This window comes from Bradysia coprophila, chromosome II (genome assembly GCF_014529535.1).
Source record: "Bradysia coprophila strain Holo2 chromosome II, BU_Bcop_v1, whole genome shotgun sequence".
Lineage (NCBI taxonomy): Eukaryota > Metazoa > Arthropoda > Insecta > Diptera > Sciaridae > Bradysia > Bradysia coprophila.
In genome coordinates, this window is record NC_050735.1 from 10,880,174 (window position 1) to 10,907,484 (window position 27,311).

Consider the following 27,311-nt stretch of genomic DNA (forward strand, 5'->3'; position numbering starts at 1 on the left):
ATTATTTTATTATCAAGTCTCAATTGTCTTATGGAGAACAAAACTGCCAATATTAATTATGTGAAATATCACCCCCTTTTTTAATTGTCTGCCCCCTCGGTTTACTAATATTTTGACAAGTGACCTTGAACTTTTTTCTCTATTATTTTATGCAATCCCTCCCACACTGCTATCTATCAACTACTCTTTCCATAACTCATGTATCTATAACACATAATGTTTGTACATATTTTCATTGATTTCATAAGACAAACCACCCACCATTATACCTTTGTTCAATGCGGGAGTTCCAGTCCGTTCCAATTTGATAAAAATATATCACAGAGAGACACTTTTTTTTTCGAATATTTGCCGCTTTGATTTGTCAAGAATATTCAATCGCTTAACGTTAGAGAGGGCTGTGGCATCTCTACTTTATTTTTGTTGTGAGTCATTTTTTTGGTGTAGTAGCTTTTCTTTTGATATGCAAACATTTTATACATGTGTGTTACTTATATCGCATGTATACACAGTATATATTATGTCCAATAGTGTGTATAACAACTTGCGAACGCCGCTTTTGAAAAAGGGAAAAAATCAAAATGTATTTCAAATTTATCACCGAAAATTGTTTAATAAATTCAATCGAAACTGTGTGATTATGCAAAAATATCCCGTTTAATTGATCAACCACCAATTACCGAATAATTTTCCACATATTGGAAATGTTTAACAAGAAATGTGATTAAGAGTTTAAAATACAGTGTGACACTTCATAAATTTTGTTTGGCGATTTTTTTGGAATTGTCAGAGTTAGTCATATATCGTTTTTGAATTTTCTGAACGTTTAGATTTCGGCAATAACGTTTTTCTGTTCCGATCCATTTCGGCAATGTTAGGTATAAATTCATCCAGCGAGTGAATATTATCCACTACTAAACATTGAAGTGTCTACCCTGCGGTTCAAATAAATGATGTGATGATAAAAAAAAATATTTCAATGAACACATATAAAACGATAATATGCGAGAAGCTACGGTTCGGAACCGATTGCCACAGTGAATTGGACGATTCTATTTGACTGAAAAAAGGGGTTTTATTTTCCGTAAACTTTCTCTCTCAATTTCTGGCATTGCAATTAAAGTGACCGGACGCTATTCTAGTTAATCGAATTCGCGGATGGATCAGGATTTGCATGGTGTTAATTTGATGAAAATCGGTTAAAGATATCAAAATGTTTAATTGACACTTCAAAAGTGGGTTTCTGTTTAATACAAAATGGATTCGACCAAACAACCGCGCGCCATATTGCCAAGTATTGTAAAGACTAGTCTTGTTCTGCAGCTGACCGGAGAGGGACGTGTTATAGAAATGAGTGAATTTTCTGTGCATAAAAAAAGTGTTTTAAAAATTATCCTAACCGTGTGCTTAATCAAAGTGATTGAATTGTGTTCGATCCATTGAAAAGAAAAGAAAACTAAAAATCTGTGCTCCGCATAAACTGCAAGAGAAAAAGAGAAATAATTTCATCACATTTATTTGTTGGGTAAGTCAAAACCGAAAATCCCTCCAAGACATAAAAAAAAAATCTGAAACGTTTTCAAACGACTCCATCCCATCGCAATTTGCGACTGGAAATCGGTGAAAAATTGCCCGAATATCATTTCCAAAACATTTTGGTTACGATTGTTTGCGATTTTCACATTAAAATGCCAAGGCGATTGGTTAGAAAAACCTGCATCTAATCGACAGAAATATTTCGGTCGTCCGATCACCTCTTTGTGAAATAACCTTTCCTTTTCGGAGCATAATACCAAAATAACGCGTTTTTCTGTTTGTGTTTTCTATTCTCGATAATGCATCCAGAAAAAAGGCCGAAAAACGTTACCATTTTATCGGCTGGTTTCAATTTTCGGTTTGACTAAAAATATGAATTTTTATTCTAATCTTCCAATATTTATATTCCGCAACGTCGCATTTTATCTTTCATTGTACGTACATATATAATACATAACATATAGGAATAGGTATGCTCACTTTTTCGAAATGCAAAGCTTTCATACCAGTGTGCGCGACTTTTGCACACACAAATACATTATATGAGTCGTTGAATTCACCAGTACATTGACAGCGTTTTAACTTTTAAACACTCAGACGATAAGGTTTTTTTTACGTCACTCATATTGAAATTAAATAAACAACCTCGCACTGAGACGATCAGTTTCAACTAATGTTGAATTTTGATTTCATTCCAACGGAAAACCTCCTAGCACATACAATATTTTTGCTGTGTTACACAGCATTTTACCCAATTAATTTTTATCGAAATTAATTTTTGTTTTCCTTCACCAATATCAAGGTAACTGGGCTAGTAATTCGGTTTTTCTTTCCTAAAAATTTAGTTAAATTCCCACAGCAGTGAAATTTCCATCCGAATAAAAATGTTCATTTCCACATCGACGTTTTGCCACTTAACGACAGTGTTAGTTCGTGACAAGGAATTTTCGAAATCAAAATGAAAAACGTGTGCAAGTTCATGATTTATCCTTTTTTCAACCGTCAATTAATCCTCTTTCGTGAGTTATAATACCCATGGTAGTGAATTTAGTTCTTCTGGTGTGGTTTCAATGTGTTTTTCCAATTATTTTTCGTTATACAATTCCTGAAAATCTGTTAACTCTGTCGTGTACATATGACCCGTGTTAAATTTCATGAAACTGCTCATTCGAGCTGGGTCAACGTTCTGCGATGAGAATTGCTCTTGGAGTACATTACTATGACTTCAAATGATGCAATTTCGGTTGAAAAGCTTCCGTTCTTTAGTAAAATTTTCAATTGAAATACTTAAGTGACTATGCAAATCACATTAACCTATACGTCGACAGTTTTTGATTTGAAAGAAAAATTGTGTTGACTCTTTCACTACTGGCAACAGTGGAATTGGTTTTGTGACGTTAATTTTCTTCTTGAAACGAATTAGTCCATTGACAAAAAAAAAGGTCAAGTGAAAGATGGTCTTTACATTCAAGGGCAATCAAGATACCGCGTTCAACAAAAACCGTAAATTTAATATATTTCCGAATGTATGGTTCGTAGTTGTGCGGAGAGTATTTATAAAGGTTTTGAAGACTAACATGATGTTGGCAGGTAGTTCTTAAGAGCGTCCTTTAACTCATTCTTTGCGAGAAGCGTTTACTGTTTCGCTTTCAATTGATAAACAAAAACATATTTTTGACACAAAGTCGCTTCAAAATATGCGAGGATCATTGATTCATTGTCCGATTCCCTGAGTTGTTGACCGCGTGTGGAAACTCACGCTATCAGCGGTATCCTGGTTACCCGGAAGTTTTCAGAAAAATTCTTTAGATACCGGGAAATCGAAAAAATCGGGAAAAATATGTGGCGAAAAATCAAATTTACGATTTTAGATACCGGGAAATTTTACTCGGAAACCGGGAAGAAAACAAATTTTCCACACGCGTTATTGACACAAAACATACAATTTGTATGGAATTTTCTCGTACAGGTGAAACACCATTTCACCGAATCCATATAATGGTACCAGCCTCAAAAGTGTTACATAAAAAGAACTTTAGCGATGCGTTCATATCCACTGGCAATTTCAATAGACAAAATTCCGACGAACATGCCCTGTAGACTCCCCGAGTAAACCGATCATAAACACACAAAATATCGAACTTAAGAATTTGACATCACCTGATCTGAAGAAAATCAAAAAAAAATCTTTTTTTATTCTTTTACAACTCCCGAAGATAACTCTACCTGAGGTGTAATTAAACGTGTCGACATGGTCATCCCCTTTAGTTATTTTCACATTCCGTCAATATTTATACGTCTCATTCAAATGCTGTTCCGACACACATAGAGCCAACAGTTGTTGTTGACATTATCAGACCGTCTACAATATATCGTTGTATGCGGCTTGAAAATGGTTCAGATAAAAAAATAAAATTTTGCGACGTTTTAGGTCATTGGTGTTATGTAATGAATAGCGAAAAAAAAGTAATCGAAAAAATGAACCGTTCGAACCGATCTTCACGAACGCGTTAATGAAGGCACCGCGCACTCACAATGAATTGAGTTTCCGTAAAATTGTAAATTGTATCAAAACTGTACTTCCTTTTAGTATAACATAATAGAATTCGGTAAAGATGTTTGTCGGGCACACATTTTATATTGTCGAAAGAATGAAGAAAAAAAAAACTTCCATTTTTCAATGAACCGAAACGATAATAATAACCGAAACACACAACGATAGCCATAATAGGTGATTCTTCGGAAAATATCTATTCGAAACAATTTTTTTTTTCCTGTTGGAAATAATCTACTAGAACTCACTAACATTTTCGATGAGTGTATAATCCTCTCAAAATAATGAAAATAATTTTCGAAATTACTCTTAAATATACAATCTGTTAAGAAAATTGTAGGTGCCACACACAAAATAGTAGTCTTATCCGAGGTGTTAAAACTTATAGAAAAAAAAACATGATACACACACCGAAAATCGTAATATAAAATTATATTTCTTTTTCTCGTCTCTGTATAAATATATTCTTCGCGTTCTTCGATTACATTTTACACATTTTCAGTATGTGGAACCAAAAACACACATTCAAAAGCGAATCATACGAAAACATGTTTGTATCATTCCGAAAAATTCAAACTCTCGTGAATATTGGAATATAAATTGTTATATATACGTATGTATAACACCACTCATTGCCCGCGCGCTCTCCGATATACTTGAGTATATTCCGCGTATTATTTTCTATTCCAACTGAGATCTGAGATCTTCGGACGATGGGTGAATTCGTATACACATAATTTCATTTCGATATTACGAACACAATGTTAACCCAACCAAAAGGAAACAACAACAACAACACATGAATAAAAAAAAAAAGATTCATTTTCTGTTTCGGCAATTGCGCACTATGCTCGTAACATTTCTCTGCTTTTAGCCGCGTCTCGGTGAATCGAAACTTTGCTTCTTTTTGTCAAATCGAGTAGAGTTGCTTATTGTGTCGCACAATATTTGATTATGTTCCGAACAATTTAATCAACTCAAACCAATATTATATACTTGAACGGCGACAGGCTGACATAATCTAAAAAAAAAAAAAATTGTTCCAAGCTCCAATTGACTCAAATATTCTTGTTAAAATTGGTTTTAGATATGACGTCAATTCATACCATATAAAGGGGATGACACCTTACGGATATATTCTATTTGTAAAATTCAATTAATTTGATCGTCTATTGTCTATCAGTGGCTCTATGTCTGTGTATTGATATGAAACAAATGAAGGGTTAATCTGTATTCGTTCCAATCACTCCCAAAATAACAACACAATTCTGTTATCAATAAACGGCTGTGTTTACTTAAGATTCGTACGTCGAAGTTTACTAAACCGTATACATACACCATCTGGGGACACAATTCCTTATTTCGTTTTTTTTCTTCTTCTTTTCTTTGTCGACATTTTCAATTTATTCTTCCGCTATATCACACATTCATTCACGTTTGGCAAATATTTTGACGCTCCATTAACCGCAACCTTATCGTTTAGTCGGAAAAATCATGGGAAAATAATTGTTTCCGACTCCGATTTTACATAATTGACATTGTCGGCACAAACAGATAAATATGATGTAGGTTCCAAGGCTTGTTTTTGTGAATGTTACCCTGGAAAATTCCGAAAAATTCATTAAAAAAATTCTTTGAGTCTGTTACAGACTCAAAATTTCCAATAATAAGCCGTCACAGGTAATAACCCTTTGTGGGTTGTCTAGGTAGATTCTCATTTATTACCGATAGCCGTCATGGACAAAAGAAAATTTGAAGGATTCGTAAAGGTGACCTCACAGGCGTCCCTTTTCCAGTCGTTTATTTGACAGTTTTAATTAAAACAATGCAAAAGTTCTCTTAACAATACAATAGAAACGTCACGTCAAGCTAAACGGAGGCAAAACAGACGACTGTGAATTGAGACTAAGGCTTTAACAGTCAATTTACTTCTAGTTCTACTCATAGAATCATTGAAATAATTATGGGAGGAGTCTCTGACAGTGTTCCCATGATACATGCCCATGATCATAGCTCTCTTAAAACATGTTTTACATTTTGCTACCTCGCAATATTTTGATTTGTTGTCGATGTTTCATAACTCCGAACCGACTGCAGGTAAAATTAATTAAGCCGACGAATACGAAGTGTTATCGGTGCTGATGTTTCATGGGGCACAGTAAATTCAAAAGAAAATCATTTCGTTTAATCTTAATTGCTGTTCGTAAGTGCTCTCAGCATTTAGGTGCACATAAGTGTAACTCTTCTGCATAAAAAAAAAACGGGATGGATCCAGTGCATACAATATCCCACGTAGTAACACACAAAAGAAAACACGAAAGAAACATGAATGCAAAAGTCAAAACAAAGTACGGCTTTCGGAATGGACTTTTTTTTTCCTCCGACCATACAGAACCATATACACCGAGAGAACGAGAAGGACAACAAAAAAAAACAACGAATTCTTCTATTCAATTGCACTATACGTTACCCGTTGAGTGTGTGTTGGAACAAAAATAATGTTAACGCAAGCGCCCTTTCGTTTAATTCATATCGATTTTGTCGTTTTATTTAAATTTCGAAAGTGCGCAACGTATAAACTTTATGCATTGTGTATGATGTTCTGCTGATGAACCGTGTTCTTCACAGAGAGATGAACATACCGACTATTTATTCCTTGAATTGTACTACGGTTTGTGAGACGATGATTTTTGTTTATGACTCACAGAATTTACTATTGCCACCGACCAAATGTTATAACGTATTACGTATTCGCATTGCCAAATGCTGTGACAATATGTGGCAGAGAATTTTAAGACGCTGACGGTCACAATGGGTTAGTTACCAATTGGTTAGTTGATGCGAAGAGATTGCATATATGTTTAGCGTGCAGTACACCGTGCATGTACACATAGAACATAGAGCGTACTACTAGCGTTGTCAACTTGTAACTGAAATGTTTTCAAGAATTTGAAAATAAATAACAAGCGTCATGTGTAAATCTGGTCAAAGGGCGTTGCCAGGTCGGATGAAGCGAGAAATATTTTTTTTTGTACAACTTTGTGTTGGCGATAATTTTCAATAATGACAACATTGGTCGATATTAGCTCAGCGCAAAGGTTTCCAGTTAATGTGCACAGCTTCTTCATCATCACATCTAATCATACTAAATTTAGAAATTGATTTTTTTTTTCACGATATAACTGTGCTGTCTCCTACAAATGTGGTGTACTGACGTCAAAATAACCCGATGATTCATTGAAATATTAATTAGAAGAAAAAATGCTAAGGAGATTGAAGAAAATCGTCTTACGTTGGATTGGTAATTTAGATGCACTAAAAGCCACAACACCTTTTTCCACAAAATTGTTATCGTAATCACAAACCCGAACTATTCAAAATATTTACGTCCGTCGAATCCGTTTGTTTTTCTTTTTTCTTCTCTCTATTAATTTACTGTTAACAAAGCATGACGATTCCCTGTTGCGTTCGGCAACATCACCAAAGTATACACCTTTGCCAATGAGCATAATTTGGTTTCTCGCATTCTTGAAAATATCCAAATGTTCTAATGTTTGAATTACATCAACAAGAGAAATGTATATTCGTTATCTCTGCGTTGTTTGATGCGTTCCTCTCTTTCTCGGTGAATTTAATAAATATGTTGGCTGATATAAATATATAACTAACATGCCAACCGTGCTTTGTTCAAATAGCGTTTCGATTCTAAAAATAATTAATTTTTCTTTTCTCGTTAAAATCAAAGTGAAATTTTTCTTTTGTTTTGAGGTGGCCGATTTTGAAAATTTTTCTTCCTTTCAAATTGTTGTTGTTATTGCTGCTGCTGGTGCTTCGTTGAGTTACATAAATTTATAACATTGTCAACCGCAATTTTATAGTATGTCAACCGAAACATGTTGACTGTTCTCCCTTTTTTGTATTTTTTGCTTACAGTGGAGTCTTATGTAGGTAGAGTATAATACCTAAAGGTTCTATCTTAGATGAGTCTTATTGATTTTAATCCACCTCCACTGACACCATTTCTTCTCGTAACACAGCACAAGCCGGGGATTATTTTAAGTTCTGTGACTTTAGCTGAGTTGTCAAGACGATCACAGCAACGAACATCTTTAACGAATTGAAAAGACAGTGGGATGATTGAAATCGTCCAACGATTTCTGCAAAATGTGTATACAGTGTTTAAGGAGAGCGAAAACCAGTTAAATTTAATTGGTCTCGGGGTCAGCTGTCTTCATCAATGAAAAAAGAAATTGAGAGTTGAGCCCAGTTTAAATTTGAATGTGATTTCTCTCATTTTGACGTGTGACCCCGAGACCAGTTTAAACAAAGTGGTCAAAAATCGCTCTCCTTAAACACTGTATTAATCACTATCCGTCAAGGTAGATTGGCTGATCGTAGAAACAACGCTCAGACACATCAACACAAAAGTAATTTTCAAAAAAAGTAAAAAAAACCAAAAATTTCAATTTTCTGTACAACCACATCAATGTAAAGAACTCTGAAAATTAAATGAAATATTAACAGAAATTTTATGCATGAAATTATAATAGGACAAAGCGGCACGACGAAACCGGTGTCGGTGTGTGTTATTATTGTTTCTTTCAATCATGTTTGCCCTACCTACAGGAAGAGTTGAGTTAATATTGACTGTATGCGCTATGGTGTAGAGATATATATTTTGTGTCAAGGTAAAGAAATGTCTGGATACGAATTACGAATATAAACGGGTCTCCAAAAGCTCGCTCTGTACAATGAATAAAGCTGCTTTGTTCATCAAAAACTTTTGTTAATTGTTATATTACATTCACCACTTACACACCACAGTCGATTGCAACTTTTATTTAATTTTCTGTGCATCAATGACAGACATGACAGACAATAATGTCAATTTTTGATTTGTATCGCTGCTAATCTCGATGGCATAGAGTGGAAGTTTGTTAACAAAAATTGTTTTGTTTGTCTCAATCAAGCAACAAGTGAGAAAAATGGTGACTGAAAAAAAAGGGCGGATTAATCCAAACAAAAATTCACAACGCACATCAACAATCAAAATGCCATTAATTTATTCAGTTTAACTAAACTTGCACACCGAATATTACTGAAGTAACTGAACACATTCCCGAGCTGTACGCATAAAACGGATGGAAATTTCTTTATTGAATGTCGTGTAAAACATGAACAAGATAGATACAACACACAGTCTTGATGGGAGCAACGTTGCCGCAATTCAACGAAGCTCTCAAAAGAAAAAAAAAATGAAAAAAACAGGTCTAAACCTGCTTTTGATACAGAAATATAAGCGTAAATGACGCACATACACATTGATGAAACAGCAAGTTAGAATAGAGACACACTACACATCATATATGTACACATCATAATACCAATACACGACCATTAAATACACACAGTGCACATCTTTACAGTCCCCTGTGAGTTGTGTGTGCTCGTATGCATAAAGATTCTTTTTTTTTCGTCAATGGAGTATATACCAACAACCAAAATATTATTCGATTTGTGCCAAAATATTTTTTTTTTGTTCTGTTGCTGTACGCTCGACGACGCTTAATCACTTTTATTAGTACATTAGGTCCATGTCGGTTCAACTTCATGAAAAGGTTGGCTTTTTACTTGTTACTCGGCCATAAATTCCCAATTTTCGAGTTCCATTTCGTTCGCAAAACTAAATTTCCATTTTCCTTCTGGTTACAGGTTTCCAAATGTTGAACTAAACGAACAATGAAAAGGAATAGAGTCGACGAGGTTCAGTTTCGTGCGCGTCCGGCACATCCAATTCTAAATACTCAGCATGGACCAACTATACAATATCAAATTTCTGGTGCCACACCAATCAAAGCCAACGTATCCGATTCACCAACATCGATTGGTGGCTCAACTCCAACGGTTCAATATACCACATGTAAGTTGATCGACGCCTAAATCGATTTCGGCTGAATGGGCTTTGCTAAATATTTCTTTGTTAATTGTCTGTAGACTATCCATACACACAATCGCCGGTAGCATCAGGCGGTAATGTGAAAACCAGCCAATCGCCAGCTGGTGGTGGAACAGCTATCCATGTTGTGAATGCGGGAGCTGTTAATGTCACGAATTCAGTGCGACATAAAACTACTTTAACGGGTAATACTACATCGCCCATAACGCCAACGGTCGGAACAACGCCCGCAAGTACACCATCAAACATTCCAGGTGGACAGAGCGCTGCTGGCCAAGAGAAATTTCAACGTCTCAAGGTGGAGGATGCTCTCAGCTACTTGGATCAAGTCAAATACAAATTCGGCAATCAACCCCAAGTCTACAACGACTTTTTGGACATTATGAAGGAATTTAAGTCGCAAAGTATAGATACACCAGGGGTCATACAAAGGGTATCGAATTTGTTCAAGGTAAAGATTTCCCTCTTGTCACTGCAATGTGGGGCACGCCTCTAAAACATTTTTTTGTCCTCGAACAGGGTCATCCAGAATTAATCGTTGGCTTCAATACATTTCTTCCACCCGGCTATAAAATCGAAGTTCAGGCGAACGATCAGGGCGTCGCCTTCCAAGTATCCGTTTCTGTGCCATCACCATCCGGTGGAAATATTCATTTAACTCAGCCCACATCACCAAACAAAGGAAGCAGTCAATTTTCTATGCATCAAATACAGCCAGTCCTTGTGCCGCCATCTGCTCCACAACATATTCACATACCCATCCAACAGGCACAACAATCACCAATCGCTGCTGTACCGCAAAATTTCTCGCGTGATCGTTCGGCATCGCAATGCGGTAGCCAACAGCAACAGCAACAACAACAACCACCACCACCGTCGGCTGCAGCGGTAAATGATTTGGTTAACAGTCAAGGGCATGCATTACACCACATTTCTCAAGCGCATCAAACAATCATGCAGGCCGAACAAACCGGCAACCAAAATCAACCGGTCGAATTCAATCATGCCATATCCTACGTGAACAAAATAAAGATTCGGTTCCAGACGCAGCCGGAGAAGTATAAACGGTTCTTGGAGATACTGCACGCTTATCAAAAGGAACAGAAAATCATTAAAGAGTCCAGCGGCAATCTACAACCATCCAAGCAACTGACCGAAGCTGAAGTGTACAGCCAAGTGGCAAAATTGTTCGATCAACAGGAAGATTTGCTACGGGAATTCGGTCAATTTTTGCCAGATGCCACCAGTCATTCAGCCACACAATTTATTAGCAAAGGTCATGCGCATAGTGACCACAAGAAAGTGTCGGGTGCGTCGATGGCTCATCAGCCCAGCAATATTAAGCCATACAATAATGCTCAAAACAGTATGTCCAACCGGCTGGAGCGAATAGAGTTTCACAATGAAAAAGAATTCCATCGCGACAGCAAAGACAACCGAAACCATGTTAGCAATCAAAAGTTCGGCCATAACAGCCAGGTTGTTAAACGATCAGCGTCAAACAATTCAATGAATTTGAATAATTTTGGCCGTGAACGAGACGGTCCAATGCCACCGAAACGCCATAAGCCAATCAATCGAGATGTTACACTAGCTGAAGCATCGAAATATGGCTCATTGAATGACTATGCATTTTTTGATAAAGTACGCAAGGCGCTCAGAAACCCAGAGGTATATGAGAACTTTCTGCGATGCTTAACGTTGTACAATCAAGAGATTATTTCCAAATCTGAATTGATTGGCTTGATCGCACCGTTTTTGGGTAAATTTCCAGAACTGTATCGCTGGTTCCAAGAGTTTCTCGGCTCGGCCACTGGTGTCGAAAACGTGCCACTGCAAGCCACACAGCGACAAGACCGTACGGCCGGCGATTTGGCGCAGGAAATTGATTTGAACACATGCAAAAGACTTGGTGCCAGTTATTGTGCTCTGCCGAAACAAAGTGAGTCACGGAAATGCTCGGGACGTAATGCGCTTGGAAAAGAAGTGCTGAACGACACGTGGGTATCGTTCCCGACATGGGCCGAAGATTCGACATTTGTTACGTCGAGAAAAACGCAATACGAGGAAATAATCTACCGATGTGAAGACGAACGCTTCGAATTGGATGTTGTGATAGAAACGAATAGTGCAACCATTCGTGTATTGGAAAATGTACAGAAACGATTATCACGTATGTCGTCCGAAGAGGTGACTAGATTTAGATTGGACGACAACTTGGGCGGTAGCTCGGCGACGATACATCAACGGGCTATAAAACGCATCTATGGCGATAAGGCTTCGGAAGTAATACAAGGATTGAAGAAGAATCCATTGGCAGCTGTTGGTGTTGTGCTCAAGCGACTTAAGGCAAAGGAGGAAGAATGGCGAGAAGCTCAAAAGGTAATTTCGTCAACAATTTCGACCATTGTTGCTTGCATCTGAATTTTTCATTTTCATTAATCCATTTCGTGCGATATTGCAGGGTTTCAACAAGCAATGGCGGGAACAAAACGAGAAGTATTACTTGAAATCGCTGGACCATCAAGGCATCAATTTCAAGCAGAACGATATTAAGGCATTACGTTCCAAGAGTCTATTCAATGAAATTGAAACGTTGTACGACGAGCGACACGAACAGAACGATGAAACGCCAAGCGAACCGAACAGCGGCCCACATTTGACATTACCGTACAAAGACAAAACGATATTGGAGGATGCAGCCAATTTACTCATACATCATGTGAAGCGTCAGACGGGCATCCAGAAGCAAGAGAAGACGAAAATCAAGCACATTCTGCGACAGTTTGTGCCCGATTTATTTTTCTCGCCCAGGCAGCAATTGAGCGACGATGAACGTGATGATGGTGCGTGCATTCGGTGATCATTGCACCGTAATTCGTCTCTAATTTTGTCGCTCTGTTTTATTATTTCCAGATGACAAAGACATGGATGTCGACAACTCTGACACCGAAACGAAAATAAAATCTGAAAATCCCTCAACCTCATCAGCCACACTGAATCGAACGGACGACTATAAGGAGAAACCTTCCAACCAATCCACAATTCTAACAGACGCGTCCAGCAAATCCAGCAATACCAGTGATAGTGGTCCAGTCGGATCGGCAAGCGATCGGATCAAACTTCCCGAATCAGTTCACATAGCCTCCACCTCATCGCTGTCGACATCAACGCCGTTCTCATTGATGTCAACCGCAAACAATCCGTCGAGCAACGACGCTCAATCGTGCAATGTGAATAAAGTCAGTGTTAGTTCTAGCGGTGGTGTTTTGACAAGCGAAACTGTAAGCAATGCGTCGGTGGTGAATACAATCGGTGATAGTAGCTTGAACGATGTGAATATTAAACAAGAAATTATCGATCGAGATTCGCCGAGCCCCAATTTGCCTTCGTATGCCGTTAGCAAACATTCGGTAAGTGCCGTTTCATTGTTGTTGAATTTTATAAATATGAACAATCGTACGCAATGTCCGTTTCCTTTGCAACACAATTTGCTTGAATATTCAATGAGTCGGATGTACAGCATTAATGTGCAACAGTTCGTCCGGTATACTCGTATCCCTGAATCATCAAAAACTCATTCTAAAAACGAATCGGAACTTGTTTCATATCATATCACCATAATCCAACCCATTGCATCCATTGAATCATGGACACTTCTGACTTCTCACTGCAGTGACTATATGGATGGATCCTAGATTAGCGGTTCAGTGAATCAGTTAAATTACTCAGACAACGCATTCGATAAGACAGTGGGATGCGATGATGAAGTCACTTCCGACAGCGCTTATTATTCCATCTTGTTTAGCACAACTGTTTGTGAATAATTACGTTCAAATCAAAGCTCTGTCGTTATCGATGATAACATCAACTAAATACCGGTCGTCCAATCGGAATAGTAAAATTTTTGCAATTTGTTTTTCTTAATTATCTCCGGCTCTGTGTGCACGTCCAACCGTATTCGAATCAATCTATCAAGAGGATGAGTAATTATATAACTTTGTGTACAAACTAATTTCATGATGACCCGATAGCCCCGTTTTAGAACATTTTTGTTGTTGTTGTTGTTGTTGTTGTCCGAACCGTAAATCGCGTCTTGTTTATTGTTTTGTTATTGTAATCATGTTTTCATAATACTGAGTGTGTCAACATAACGAAAACCATCACATTCTTTTCCCCGGTTAGGTTTTCTTATGAAATTGAGTCGAACCAAAATGTCTTTTTGTTTATTTGTTTTGGTTTTCTTTTGTTTTTATTGCCCGTGTTTCAAGTGCACAAATATTTTACGGAAATCGAACAAACGTTGCAAATTGTTGGTATCGTCCGAAATGGTTCGAACATTTCATTCATTCCGCCCATTTACCCGTTATAGGAAGAAGCATACACACTGTTCCTGGCCAATAACAATTGGTATCTGTTCCTGCGACTGCATGCCATATTGTGCGATCGGTTGCGCACCATGTACGACAGGGCCAATGCATTGGCGGCCGAAGAGGCGAAATATCGCAGCAATCGGCGAGATAGTACCGCAACGTCGTTGCGATTGAAACCGAAATCGGACATCCAGGTGGAGGACTACTATCCGACATTTTTGGATATGCTGAAAAATGTGCTGGACGGAAACATCGACATCAATTCGTACGAGGATTCGCTACGCGAAATGTTTGGCATACACGCGTACGTTGCATTCACATTGGATAGGGTGAGTAGTCGGCGACACAATTGAATTTGTGAAACATTTCGATAATTTTGGATTGAACATTCGGTTTTAGGTTGTAACGAATTCGGTGCGACAATTGCAGCATTGTGTAACGGAAAGGGGCGCCATTGAGTGTGTCGAACTGTTCCATCAGGAGCAGCGTAGAAACAGTGCTGGCGGTTATTGTAAAACCGCACATAAACGTGTCGCAGCTGAACTGGCCTATCAACGACGGGCTGAATCAATCTTACAAGATGAAAATTGCTTCAAAGTGTACATTGTAAGTTATCGGTTGTTCGTTGAATCATCTGCGCCTGCCGCACGTTGATCAGAGAAAATAATCCGAGTTCCATTCAATCCACAGTATAAAATCGACTGTAAAGTGACAATTGAGCTGCTCGACACCGAGTCCGATGAGACGGAGAAATGTGTTTCGAATGCCCAGACATGGAATAACTATGTGGAATGTTTAACGAATCCAATGGCATCGATGTCGAACGCAACGCGAACTAGTGACAGCAATAATCTGGCCAAGATTGAAATTAAAACGGAAAAATCGGATGATGATGCGGTGAGTAGTTTGACGAGTCAATCGATTTTACGTTAACGATTTGTTCTTTGAATTGAAGAAAATATTTTTTTTTTACAATTTTTGGTTTTCGTTTTTCGTTTTATTTTTAAATTTATTATTTTGCTCAAAAGACAAATTGAGATTGCAAACGGCCTTATGAATGGAAATTAAAATGTGAACTGAAATGCTAACTCGTTCAATTTATTGTGGGAAAATTCTGAAATATTTTTCGCTTTTGTTTAGTTTCTATTTTTGTGCTGATGAGACAGTTAAATTCAATTAACACAGTGACCACTTTTGCCGACCTTGCATTGTATTAGTCAACACCTTCAGATTTTACAGAATTGTATTTCCACCATTGACCCTCGCTGTCCTCCGATGTAATCTCAATTCCATTAAAAATGAGTGTAAATGAGTGTTCGGCTATGAGATTTAAGCGAAAAGAACGGACGCATCGGTTCTACAAATACAGGGACAAACACCTAGTAGATTTCATCAGTTAGGTCGATCATTTCAGATCGAAGCACACAGATCATGGGATCCTTTGTGCTACCCTGTCATCATTAAAATGTTGACGCTCCCTTTAGGACCTCATCTCCTCCTCAACCTATTGCCTTACGCTCTACATGAACCACTCCATGCGAGCAAACCGATCCCTACGATTAGTTAAATGATCAGCTGCTAGGGCAGAAAGCAAAGAGCGACTGGCGTCAACCTCGCTTCATTAGACTGTAATTGACAGAAAGCCACTGGGAGGACAGCTGCATCTCACCCATAAGCTCGTATTCCGTATCAAGCCTGTAGGTCATAGTTGGTAAGGTTGTTTATACCCTATACAACCTCTAATTCACTGTTTATAGAAAGCTTATGATGCTGGGTGGATGCTCCATATCGAGCTGTATTGGAGACGATAATCTCCCAAACATTTAAATCCTGGTTTCAGACCCATGGATACTTCCAATTGTTAGGGTGAGCGCGACGAGCAAACACTTTTGATTTTAGATAGCACCAGTTAGAGCATAATGATGTTATGAACAGGGGTCAGTCAGTAAGGATGTTCGTTTAATACTCCTCGCGTGACATTTATTAATAGACAATTTCTAACTTGCCTAGCTGAGTTAAGAAACCGCAACTTCACTTAAGGCCAGTTCATACTCGCATACATTTTTGCGATATATGCGACCATGAACTGGCCTTAAAAACTGGTTAAACTGGTAGTTGCACTGGTCCATCTTCTGTAAGACCACCGTGGCCTGAGATCCACACAAGTGAAACACGTCGATCGTGATGACTTAAGCATTGCAATAAGGACAACTTTAAGTGAACAATAGTATTCTACAGGCTTTATGCGTCGAAAATCCTATTTTTCATGTTTCAAGCACTACTTTCGATGCCCTTAGCATTACATAACTCGGGATGAAAATAAAAAGTTACGTTTTGGTGTCATTGTTACCCTCGGCTTCGCCGAAAACTAGACTTTGCAACTTTTTTTCCCTTCTCATGTAAATAACTATTAAATGCTGAGGACGTCGAAAGAAATGCTTGGAACATGAAAAGTACGGTTTCCAACGTAATTGAAAATAACCGAAGAATCCTTGGTCACTATAGGCTTTTAGTCTAGTGAGCTTTATAGTAACTGTTGCGCTTAGTTTTTTGATTACGGTTTTCCTACTGAACTCAACCATTCATTCCGAAAATCCATGCAGACAAAAAATGAATCCATTTGCGATGTCTCACCGATTGAACGAGTTGGGTAATTCGATTCAAATTTTGATTAACACATCGAAACAATTAATTTACTTTTATGAGCACACCTTTTGTTTTCATTTACAATAACATTTTCAATTGTCCTTCGTCACGTAATAATTTTTTTTTTCAAATTTAATACCAGCCCAGCTCTTTGAATTGAAATTTGTAAACTCTTAACAGCAAACATGTAACTGTATGACGAAACCCGATTTGATATCTGTCAATTTTCAAATACTGTGGACCACATGTTCTGTTCAAACTATCAGTTCGTATCAGACCTCATATCTACTTTACTGAACAATAATTTGCGATGATAGGTTCAATTACCACTTGAAATGGGAATGTCTCGGAATGCGTCAATTTTCTTCAAGCGTAATTCAAACGAAATTTGATTTGAAATTTATTAGAATTTGTAGTAAAGCAGTATAAGTTGTCTTAGCCTAACCGACACTGCATACTAAACTCATTCAATGTTACTGACATCGCTACAAATCAGTGAATCAAACACCCAGACACCGGAACAAAATTAGTGAATCACTTACCGACCACTTCCGGTATTATAAGTCGAATCATTTTTAGTGACACAAACTGTAGTTATTGAAAAATGCAGTCATCTCGACACATTTACTGTGGAAGAAAATTGCAAACCTATTTCATTTCTCGAGTCCATCGGAATCCAACGGATAAAATTCGGAACGAAGTTGGTTTATCGAAAGTCAACAATTTTCTTTGTTTTTTTTTTCTTTCTTTTAAATGAAACTTTAGTTTGACTTTATCAGTTTTCCGTTCCTAAAACCAAAGCCAAACCCAAAATCGTAATACTAATGCAAAATTTTTCAAATCTTTTTTTTTCGTACCAGGTCAATCATGAGGTGTAATTAAGCATTACTTAGATCTAACACAAACACAAAATCATTCATTCCGAAATAAAAGTGAATTAGAATAAAAATGAACCGAAATAAAAGCAAAGCAAAATTTGACAGAGCCGATGATTTTATCAAATTGTAAATAAATGAATGAGGAGGAACATTTAAAAACAAAAATAATGAATTGCCATATAGACCGCAAGCTCACATGCATACCGCTTCCTCATTAGACCATGGTTTTAAACCTATACCTTATACCTAATTGTTGCATTACCTGATACGATAAACTTTCTCTACGATTTTTGGGCACTAGAAGAGCCCTATCCAGATTAAACTTAGTGTGTATCTCGACCGTCACACATCGTAGAAAATCTACATTTATATGGCGAAATGAAGCTATTGGCGCCAAATGTAGAACTCAATTGAATAATCAAATTTTCATTGGCAGGTCTGGCGTGCCTGACGAGTCAAACGTGACTTGTCATCCACGACATGCCGTGTTAAAAAATAGTGTTTCAAATGCATTTTAAGATCTGATGGTAGATACTAGATATACACTAGGTCAACCGACGTTTGGTGTTAGAGCACTCCTAGCACTCAAAGATAAAAGTCGCGGAACAAATGTTTTTCATATCGGGAAATGTAACAATTTGGCATTTGTTTCAAACCATGGTCTGAGGGACTGATATGTGGGTTCTCGGTCTAATAGAAATGTTTTGTCTCTATTTGATGAAAAAAAAAGAGAAAATAAATGAAACGACACAATCCTTTTCGATTTCGTTTTTTTAATAAATATAGTAGATGGAAAGGGACGTTCTAAGTGTTGTTTATATAAAATGAGAAGAAAAAAAAAATGGAGCAATTGAAACCGTTTTTTTATATTATGAAACATTTAAGCACACAATATCGAATATTGTTTAGATAAACGTTTTAAAAATGTCTGTTGGATTTGTTTGTAAAACGGTATACTCTTTCAATTAGTACTTTTCGACAACAACACAGAAGAGAAAAAAACCCAAAACAAAACCTAATTAAATGTGAATATTAATAATAATTAGAAATAAAAAGGAAAATAAATTTGCGAAATTTGATTTGAAATCGTTTTGTTATCAAATGGTGTTCGTACATCGTTTCCGTGAGCGCACTGTTCCAAATATATTCTGTCCATGCATTTGAGGTATAGCCTCAATAAGGCATATGTTTCGAGAGACTATCTATCTAACAATCGGTCATTCCTTTGAGATGTTTCGCCTACAGTGAGTAATATTCTAAAAGACATTTTCGACATTGATCAAAACTAGGGTGCATGGTGTTCCAAAATTATATGTGAAAATAAGTGTTGTTTTGAAAAGTTTGGCGCCCCTGTTAAAAACTGATTCGTCCAGTTCCGCTGATGTAAAGTGTTCATTTATTCCGACCAGTTCGGAAACCGCGCTCAAATATTTGATGAAATAAAAAGGTCGTGACTGATGGGTAGGCTATCTAAATATCGGCAATCTTACACCTGTAAGATTAGATGACATATTCGTACATATGATTGACATTAACAAAATTGAACTACTTTCTTACACAAACACTTCATTTATTGTGCGTTTCGGGTTTGACCTAACACCTGACCTTAAACCTGAACTTGAAAACCCGAATTTTTGCCGATCAGGTCGAGGGTTTCGTGTAGCGAACCTGAACTAGAAACACAGACTTCTGACACAGTTAACCTTAACCGAAACTAAGTTCTTCAAGCTTTTCAGGTTTCCAATGTAAGAAATCAGGTTGTTGTAAACTAAAAGTTTAACCGGTCAACTTGATCCTGTTCAGAGTATTAGTATTAGGCTTCCATCAGTTTCCAAAAACATCGATCAGTTACGACATTCTTAGGTATATGACGTATATGACCCAACGAGTGACATTTGTTAATTTTAGTAAATTTCATTCCGGCACCTTCGGATCCAAACACTCTTTTTGTATCAGAGGAGCCATGAAGAATCAGTTACCGACAGGGGTGCCAAATTTCTCAGAATTTTAGTGTTTTGACCGCTCTACAACACAAACTCAAATTCGGCGTGTTAGAATATATTGTTTCCTCTCATTTGTTCATTGTTCGAATAGTCAACCATTTTTCACCAGGTTATACGCGACTGTTATATTTACAGTGTGTTCATCTCTAGAAAACACATTTCACAATTTTTTAAGAGTTTTACAAGTTATCGAAGTTTCCAGTCAATTAAGTGCTTTGACATTGACTCGATTTGATTTACAACCCACATTTTATGATACTTTGGCGCGAAATTTGAATTCGCTAAAGCGTATTCAAATTTTGCGCAAAAATATCATTAACTTGGAACACTTAATTCTTAATTGACTGGGAACATCGATGACTTTACAAACTCTTAAAAAAAGTGTTTTTTTTAGAATGAACCACCAAATAAAAATCCGTTGCTAAAAATTGGTTTTAAATGAGCGTCAATATCAGTTTTTAAAAGAAAGATTTAAATGAAATCCATCAAAGCCCGAATTGTGTGAAATCAAAATGCCCTTCAAAATATCCGAAACATGTGCGTACTATTTTTTTTTTAATTACAATTAAAACTTAAATATTTCTTAGCTTCTTTGAATAGAATTTTTTTTAGTGTTTTATATTTACAAAAAAAAAATGTTTCCTTTCCCTATAATTACTTTTATTGTTTGTCCTGATATAGTACTTTTTGACTTCAAATGATTCTGCTTTACTATGATTTATGTGTTTAGCTTCGAAAAATATTTCGCAAAATTTCGTTTCAAAACCCAATGGACCATGTTGAATACAAAACAAAGTCTCCGGTAAAGAACAACTCGGTTAAGTTAATCAAGATAACAATAGGCATGGAAAAAAACCAACAATCGCCGGTGATAAAAGTCGTTCAAAGCTAGTCTCACATCGGCTGCTTTATAATTACTCTATGCTCGTACGTATTATATGATATTATCAGAGAAATGATATCAGATGGCGCTTGCGCTCCAGTGGCAGCAACGCCATCTGTTATCATTTCTCTGAATATTATAGTATTAGTACAACCATAAGTTCCAATCGTTGTAACATAAACCAGCTGATGCGAATTGGACTTTTCTTGCCACTGTAAACAATAAACCATCGAGTAGCATTCGAGAGATGGCATGTTGGTGTTGTCATTTTTAAACATAACTGGGTGCTCATGTAATTTTTGCGTGCCGATTAGCATCAGCGCCACCATGTCACCTCTCTAGCACAACTCTATGGAAAAAACAACAACCGAAAAGCAACTTATTGAACAATGAACAGGGGATTGTTAAAACAGTCTGAAGTTGAATTTAAATGAAAAAACAAGGCAACTTACTCTAGTTGCATCTAGCGACGCCAAATAGACCTAATTCAAATTCTTTTTTTTTTTTTTGTTCTCCTGTCAAGTGTGACAGCATACAAAAGACAAATTTGAATTAGTTCTATTTTGCGTTGCTGTGTTTAGCGCGTGATATTTTAAATTTATGTGTTAGGAAATGACTGACTTAACTGATTAAGATGAATTTTGTATTTCTCAGCGTCCATTTAACCAAAGATCTGCATGGTTAACTGTTAAATTAAGCCAAAGTGTTCAGTGACTCATAATCAATGTTTTTAGCATTTTGAACGCCTCTTAAGGTCATACGAACACCTATACCTGTTGATCGTCTTGAGGCCAAACGAAACAGTTAACCACGCAGATCTCCCGTCGATTGTGTCTTTATCAAAACTTCTAGTACTTTGCTTGCCTTTTTCATTTGCCACAAACGATTGTTTTCTTTATATTTTCAATTGTGCCTTTTGATCGTCTGTCCATCAGTGTAATTTGTTTGTTCAAAATTTTGTTGTTCATTTTATATACTTGGTTGACTTGATTTTATTGCAGTGAATTTTCTCTTTACGCATTTCTGTTTGACCTGGTACGATATTGAATTGATTTAACGAAGAAGAAAAAAAAACGAAAAATTCGACAAAGTCGTCTTAAACAAAATTTAAACAGAATTCGTTGTAGTTACTCTCATTTTCAATTCAATAAACTTGAACGCCGGCCTATGTTAGTCAATATATCATCGATAGGATAGTAACATTTTTATTGATTTGAAAAAGAAGAATAGAACGTCGTGATAAAACAAAAAACAAAATCTGCATGATCGTAAAATACACAGGTGGTTGGAGCATGCTTAGCAAATATGTACTTGTCTTTCCAGGACAAATTGTTCGTAATAAATTTAGTTTTTTTTTTGTTTTAAAAATGCCGTACCAATTGATCAATGAAATTTTCTATTTTAGGACCAAGAACCGACACGTCGTCCACTATTTCTACACAGAAACATAAGACGCTTCAAATCCCAACAATCAACGAAAACAATTTCCCTGCTGGATTCGGAACAATCGTATGTGTTAGGAGAAGATACTCGATTAAAAGTAGCCACTGAATCGACATCAAAGACTATTGTAAATACAACAACAACGACAACAACATCGTCAACAACAACGACAGCTACCGATTCTGAGACGTCTGGTAGTGAAGGTGCTGCCCAAAATAGAATAATAAACGATCCATTTTGGGGTAAAAGACCACCCGAACGGATAGGCACTGGAGCTGCAAATGATGGCTTCTTTGTCGAAGACAAATCGGAAGTTAAACTTAACTTGAGTTTGTACAAAATGGTGTTTGTTATGAATAAGGACGTCTTGTTCTACAAGAAGAACTCGCTGCGTAAAGCTAAACAGGTTGGTTGCATTTTTTTACTAATCATTTCATTTGCTCAATTTGCTTTGATGGAAAGTCTCTGTATTCACTGACGGTGTTATTTGCTTTGAACACTACCGTTCCATAGTCATACTTACCCCTAAGGGAGTGTCCAGGGAGAAGAAAAAAGAAGGGAGTATTTATAAAAGACGTCTGCGTTTCGGGAGGAGTGAAGATGTCAATGAAAAATAATTTTTTGTAAATAAAAACGCGGGAAAATGCGGACACCTAAGAGTTAAAAAATCACGAGATATTCGCAAAAAAGATAGACTATTGAAACGATCGTGTACCTTTCACGATGAAAAGCTCACGTTTGCTAAGACACTTAAATTAACGAGTAAAACGTTCGTACGTATGACACTATGTTCGTCTAATGTTGGTTGTCTTTGTATAGTACTTACTTCATATACATTTTGACACCAACAACTTACTCGTCTTCCTACGGCAAAAAAATCATTTTTGGTGACACCTCTTGCAAAATTTTGAAAATACGCTTTGGCAGACCTTGCGGAAAGTACTCACAAAGCACATCGAAACTGTGGACTGGACCTACCACACGAGACCTTTCGTTGAGTAATTTCGTATTCCTTCATATACTGAAATCAGAATGTGAATTCAGACTATAACTTCTTTGATGTGAATGTAACAGCGCTGCGATGCATACGTCCGAGAACAGGTCGTCCAAGTTTGTCCAATTCTACTTTCATGTTCGGTTAGCTCAATCGATAGAGCGATGGACTCACTGGATCCCGGGTTTGATCCGCCATTTAATCATAGATCATTGGTCTATGCGGTGCGGGGATGGAAACAACGTTTTATTTCCGGTAATCAGACACATGAAAACTGATTTCCCGGTCGTACATTTTCCTCTGATTCTGATCAGCTCGTTTTCCCGGTAACCAGTTTACCAAGATACCGCGTTATTTTCAAGACAGAGTCTTCGCTATTAGTAACATCTAATTAGCTCCAATAATAACGAAATTCTCACAATGCGACATCTACATTCAAATAGGCACAACAAGTTCCACCTCCAAATAAAAGGTGAAAGGAAATTGTCTCTTAAAACCGTGGAATTAGGTGCCAAGTACCGATTTTGACTTTCCTTGTCCATTCTTTCCTATCCTAGCACAATTCTTATGACAAATCAAACCTATACAACCAGACAGTGATATATCAATCAATTTCCAAAATTTTCCAGATGCATTCGACCGTTACATCCGCTATGGCGAAAAAGTTCCACAGCTTCGTATCCAGATGGAAGGACAAAAATGTGAACGACAGTCAGGAAAGCCAGTGTTCCGAATGGTTTATGGGCCGTCATGTCGATTTAGTGAGTAATGTGACAACGTTGCACCAAAACAATGACGTCAGTAAAACACCGTACCGAACATACAATCGATATAAAGTGGAACGGTTAAATGAATGTTAGAAGTTTATTATTTTGAAGATTTCATTTTTTTTTTAAATTTTATTTAGAAAATATTTTTTTTTAAGAATGTTGAGAACATGAATTTGTTTGCGCGTGTTTGAATGAGGATTAATAGCAAAGGAAACAGAAAAGAAAAAATTATGTAAATAAATTGACACAAACACAGATGGGGATTGAGTGAAAGAAGAGGGATGAATGAACATTTCTGTTTCGTTTGATTTTTCTTTCTTTCTTTAAATGACTTGAAGTTGAGGCATAAAGATAAAAATTTAATTATTATTAGAAGAGTGTAATTTCACCATTTTTTTTGAAAAAAAAGCAAAATCGATTTATTATAAGCATCAGAAAATTTATATTTAATTCCTCATTGCGAGGGAAGCGTAGACTGTTCTAAATAATTAGGTAAAACAAAACAATGTGCACACAGGCAAACCATCCTACCGAGGATTATAGTGTTGCGTGTGGGCATAAATTTGGATAATGATTAGATGATTGGCATACTGAACGAGGAGTGGGTGAAGAAAAAACAAAAACAAAAATTTATTTAAAAAATAAATAATTTAAATCTCTGGGCGTAATCTCACTCGTCCCGGTCCCCGGTCTGTTTAAGAACAAAATATTTATTCGATTTGATGTAAAAAATGAGAAATTGAGAAACGGAGGAGGGGAAAATATTAAACAAAAAACTGAAGAGAGATAAAGAAAGGCTTTCCAAGAGTTAATGGTGGATGGTGAGTGAGTATAAAAGTATGCCAAACACAATATAAATATTAAAAATAAAAACAAATGAAACAAAGGAACGGAAAACAATTTCGTTCTCTTTTTGATGAATAAAAATTAATTTGTGAACTCAATATTAAACAACACACACACACACATTTTTACTTTTTACTATTTGATAAGAGTTGCTAGAATTAAAACAAGAAGAAAAAATTAATTAAAAATAAATTTGACGAAGAAAAACAGCTTGTACATAAAACTAAAATATTTTGAAGAAAAATCCACTAAAATGTCAACAGAAAGACATTTTTTTGTATAATGGCAGTTAAAACTACTGTAAAATGTATTTTCCGTTAATTTTTATTAAATTAAAGTGTTTTTAGTTAACAATGATAAACGTTTCATTCATTAGCGATTGTCTGTGATCCCACAAGTATTTTCTTCACTCGCAGATCATCCCCCATTAAATGAGTTATTGCAAAACATCGACGACCTACGCAGACCTCCCACTCCTCCTTATTTTCCTGAATCTCCTTATTTCGTAGCGATCCTCCTGAATACTCCTTATTTTAAATTAATCCTGCTGATTTCCTACTTTTTTGACAAAATAAAAAAAAATGATTTCAAAAAGTAATGAGCTTCAAGCCGAATCCATCGACGCAATGAAAAAGTTGACTTCTGTGAGCTATTGGAACGACGTGGCGAAAATTAACAGCATCCACTGTGGATTCCACAATGAGCCTAAATATGTGGAGATCGCAAAAACGGCTAAAGCATTTATATGTGTTTGAGTCATGGCAATGCAACGCCAGAGCGAGGGTTTAGTGAAAACAAAAAGGTGTTGGACCATCGCCAAAGTTTGAATGAAGAAACGATTGTTGCCCTCCGCATTACGAAAGATTTTTTTGAAAAATTACGACGATTTGTCAAAGTTCTAAGTAAGTCGACAATTTGCGCAAGTGCACGATCGAAGTACGTCGAGTTTCTTGGCCTACAAAAAAAGGCTGAAAATGTACGAAAAGAAAAATCCAAAAAAGACGAAGACAAACGGCAGGATGGAGTGACGTCCGTTACAATCGAGGAAATAAATTCAATCGATCGATTGATGCAAGAAGAAAATGTTAGATTAAAATTTGCTGAAAGTTTACTCAAAGAAAGCAATAAAGAGCTTATTGCCTTCATAAATTCTAAGAAGGCCGTGGCTAAAGCCACTCTTATACATGCGCAGATGGTTTTGTTACACAGGCATAAACAAAAATGACGGAACCAAGCTATATTTGAGTGAACTTTTTAACAAAAAAAAGGGATCTGTTGAAACAGATAAAATAAAAGTCGCGTGTCATTCAAAGATTCAGTTTTCATTAAAGATGTTTTGTTAGCCCCGTACGAATTACAAAGGGGCTTATAGGATTACGATGCCGTGTGTAATTGATGGAATTCGAAGCAGACGGTAAGGGCAAAGTGTTTGCCTATGTTCATAGATGACGAATCTGCAATAAAAATTTTGTCTGTCCGTCTGTCCGTCTGTCCGTCTGTCACGTCGATATCTTGAGTAAATCAAATCCGATTTCAAAAATTTTTTTTTCCCTGAAAGATAGTCGAAATAGTGAGGCTAAGTTCGAAGATGGGCATATTCGGGTCGGCCCTTCGTGAGTTAGGGCCACCTAAGTGATTTAAGGTCTTTTGGTGATATTTATGGCAAAATAAACGATGGAAATGACACGGCAAATGATAGGTATTGTCAATACCAATCCAGGAAAAAAAAGTTTTTTAAAATCGGGTGAGTGGACCGTGAGTTAGGGCCTTAGAAGTGAAATGCTACTAGGGCCCTATGTATATTTTACATAGAACTCGAGTAAATTTCATTCGTTTTTCGTAATTTTTGTTTGATTTGGAAGGTAATCGAATGCCGAATAGAATGTTGTTGAAAAAAAATTAAATTTGGGTCCTTGGACTAAGGCCGATACTAGGGCCCTATTTGTATTTTCAATATAACTCGAGCAAATTTCATCCGTTTTTGGTAATTTTTGTTTCATTTGGAAGGTAATCAAAGGCCGAATAGAATGTAGTTGAAAAAAATTTTAAATTTGGGTCCTCGGACTGAGGCCGATACTAGGGCCCTATGTGTATTTTACATATAACTCGAGCAAATTTCATCCGTTTTTCGTAATTTTTGTTTCATTTGGAAGGTAATCAAAGGCCGAATAGAATGTAGTGGAAAAAATTTTTAAATTTGGGTCCTCGGACTGAGGCCGATACTAGGCCCTTCAAAAAAATAAAATTTTAGGGCGATTTGAAATTTTTGTTTCATTTGAAAGGAACGTCGTACGGGGCTTCGTAATTGCGCTATGCGCAATTTGTAAGATGTACATATTACATAATAATTTTACTTTAACTACATTAACCGGCGCAATAGGTTTACGGTCAAAGTAGGGTGACAGACGCACTAGGGTCACGTACGCAAT

The 27,311-nt window shown here is 36.7% G+C and overlaps 1 protein-coding gene across 3 annotated transcripts; it reads left to right on the plus strand.

Moving 5' to 3' along the window:
* The first annotated feature begins 530 nt into the window (after positions 1–530).
* LOC119072521 (paired amphipathic helix protein Sin3a) lies at positions 531–24,450 on the plus strand. Of its 3 annotated transcripts, XM_037177779.1 has the most exons (12): positions 532–1,525; positions 9,803–10,010; positions 10,085–10,231; positions 10,301–10,497; positions 10,566–12,428; positions 12,511–12,892; positions 12,963–13,459; positions 14,419–14,748; positions 14,819–15,025; positions 15,110–15,316; positions 22,235–22,678; positions 23,896–24,450. In XM_037177779.1, the coding sequence occupies exons 2-12, from the start codon at positions 9,830–9,832 to the stop codon at positions 24,124–24,126; spliced, it is 4,686 nt and encodes a 1,561-aa protein (XP_037033674.1). In that variant the 5' UTR covers positions 532–1,525; positions 9,803–9,829; the 3' UTR covers positions 24,127–24,450. The 3 variants fall into 3 exon arrangements, with proteins under 3 accessions (XP_037033667.1, XP_037033675.1, XP_037033674.1); XM_037177772.1 differs by having other exon boundaries at positions 531–1,525; positions 10,085–10,497; XM_037177780.1 differs by lacking the exons at positions 22,235–22,678; positions 23,896–24,450 and adding an exon at positions 17,926–18,935 and having other exon boundaries at positions 531–1,525; positions 10,085–10,497.
* The last annotated feature ends 2,861 nt before the right edge of the window (positions 24,451–27,311 follow it).

Bases quoted from the DNA above. Each gene is read 5' to 3' on its own strand.
- LOC119072521 (XM_037177772.1), top strand. From the start codon at position 9,830: ATGAAAAGGAATAGAGTCGACGAGGTTCAGTTTCGTGCGCGTCCGGCA. The intron at 12,893-12,962 runs GTGCGTGCATTC...TATTATTTCCAG, and splicing joins CGACGATGAACGTGATGATG to ATGACAAAGACATGGATGTC. The intron at 14,749-14,818 runs GTGAGTAGTCGG...ATTCGGTTTTAG, and splicing joins TTGCATTCACATTGGATAGG to GTTGTAACGAATTCGGTGCG.